Source organism: Frankliniella occidentalis, unplaced genomic scaffold, assembly GCF_000697945.3.
Source record: "Frankliniella occidentalis isolate FOCC.00 unplaced genomic scaffold, Focc_3.1 Scaffold334, whole genome shotgun sequence".
Taxonomy (NCBI): domain Eukaryota; kingdom Metazoa; phylum Arthropoda; class Insecta; order Thysanoptera; family Thripidae; genus Frankliniella; species Frankliniella occidentalis.
Window position 1 is genome coordinate 159,502 of NW_026267457.1, and position 1,744 is coordinate 161,245.

General features: G+C 60.6%; 1 protein-coding gene across 1 annotated transcript in view; it reads left to right on the forward strand.

Moving 5' to 3' along the window:
* Positions 1-1,744, forward strand: part of LOC113211574 (diuretic hormone receptor-like) — a 113,102-nt gene that overhangs the window by 89,936 nt on the left and 21,422 nt on the right. The window contains exon 3 of the mRNA XM_052274090.1: positions 580-745. Coding sequence (XP_052130050.1) covers positions 580-745 — 166 coding nt within the window. The remainder of the gene's footprint in view (positions 1-579; positions 746-1,744) is intronic.

Consider the following 1,744-nt stretch of genomic DNA (forward strand, 5'->3'; position numbering starts at 1 on the left):
GGGGGGGGGAGTTTACTGCTGGCCAGCGCCAGCCACAGGGCACGGAGGCGTTCGCTTTAATGAGCAGTAAAGGGTTGTCTTAAGGGCCTATACGCTGTAGGGCCGCGGGGGGTGCGGGGCGGGCAGGAGCGCCTCCGCGGCGACGTGCTCCACGACGAGTAGATCCGCCGCTGCAGTTATCCCCGCTCGCGCCGGGACGGCGAGGCGCCCCGCGCAGCCCGCAACAGCCCCCATAGCTCAGCGCGGCTTGCGCCGGAAATGACATTACAGGCAGCGGGGACGGCGGGGGAGGGCGGGCGGAGCGCAGGGCGCATCGCTCTAGGGGTACGGGTGGCATCCCTCCGGGGGTACGGGGGGCATCCCTCCAGGGGCGCCAGGGGAAAGGAAACGGGAAGGAACAGCCAGCCCACAGCTATTTGCCAAGGCTTTCCGCCCCGCTTGGCACGGAGCCTTAAACTCGTGGATGCCCCGCCGCGCCCCGCCACGCCTCGCCGCCTCACCCACCCCCCCCCTTCCTTTCCCTCCACTACTGCCCAAACTCATGTTGAACACGCTCGTGCCTGTGTCTGTGTGTTGCAGGCGCTGCGGTGCGCCGATCTGCAGCTGCAGTACGAGGCCGCCCCGCCGGCCAACCACTGCGAGCCCTTCTTCGACAAGGTGCTCTGCTGGGAGCACCAGCCCGCCGGCACGCTCGCCTCGCAGACGTGCTTCGCCGAGCTCAACGGCGTGCCGTACGACAACAACGGTGGGTAACAACAATGCTGCCTTATCTGTTTTCATGTCGCGTGTGATGTGTGATATGAATACGATGACGACGTATACAAGGGAAAAGGACATGCTTACTTACTTTTAGTTCGGACCTCTTCCGACCTTTTCAATAATTGAATGGGTGCGGAATGGTGCTACCGACAATTTTTAATTTACAAGCAAAACCGCGGGCAAAACAACAATGTAGCTCCACTTCAAAGTTCTTCGAGATCTTTTGTTTCCTCGCCACTGAATAATTTGACAAATAATTTCCTGTTTGTGGCGTCTCCTCATTTCCTTCCTCATCCTCCTCATTTCCAGTGAATCTCCAGTGTATCTCTGATCCAAAACGAGCATAGCGCGATGGGTTCGTTTCCTCCTCGCGGCCTTCTCCTTTGCGGGCCTGACAAGTAACGCTCTGCGGGGGTCGTCTTCCTTTCCGTCGCGTCATGAGGTGTGGGTCTGGCAGCCCAGCCCAGCCCGGCCCAGCCCAGCCCAGCCAAAGGCAGCCCGCAAACCAATACGGTGCTCGCTCCGGTCGCGGCGCTCTGGCTTTGAGCGCGGCGGCGGCGGGGCCGGCGGGCCGGGACACGCGGGGCTGCGCAGCCTCACGTCAACCGCAGGGAGATAGATGTAACGCGTCCCCCACGCGACGGCTCCACCCCGCCCCGCCCCGCCCCGGCCCGCACCGCCAAGTTTCACCCTTTGACACATCTTCCCTATTCGGCCCCCTTTTACCTGCTTGCCCTTGTGACACCACACAAGCGCCCCCGCCCCCAAAACGTGCCGCCACCACCGCCGCCGCCACAGCCACAGCCTTCCCGTCCCGCTGAATGAAAAGAAATATTTATAATACGTGAAAAAAGTCGTGTGATGGAAATCGCGCAGGCGTCCGTGGGTGACTTCATACAACCGAGCGAACTCGGGTAAAACTTTTGTAGGCTCTCTTGAAACAAAGTGAAACAGAGTCCAAACTTTGAACTGTTCCTATTAAAAA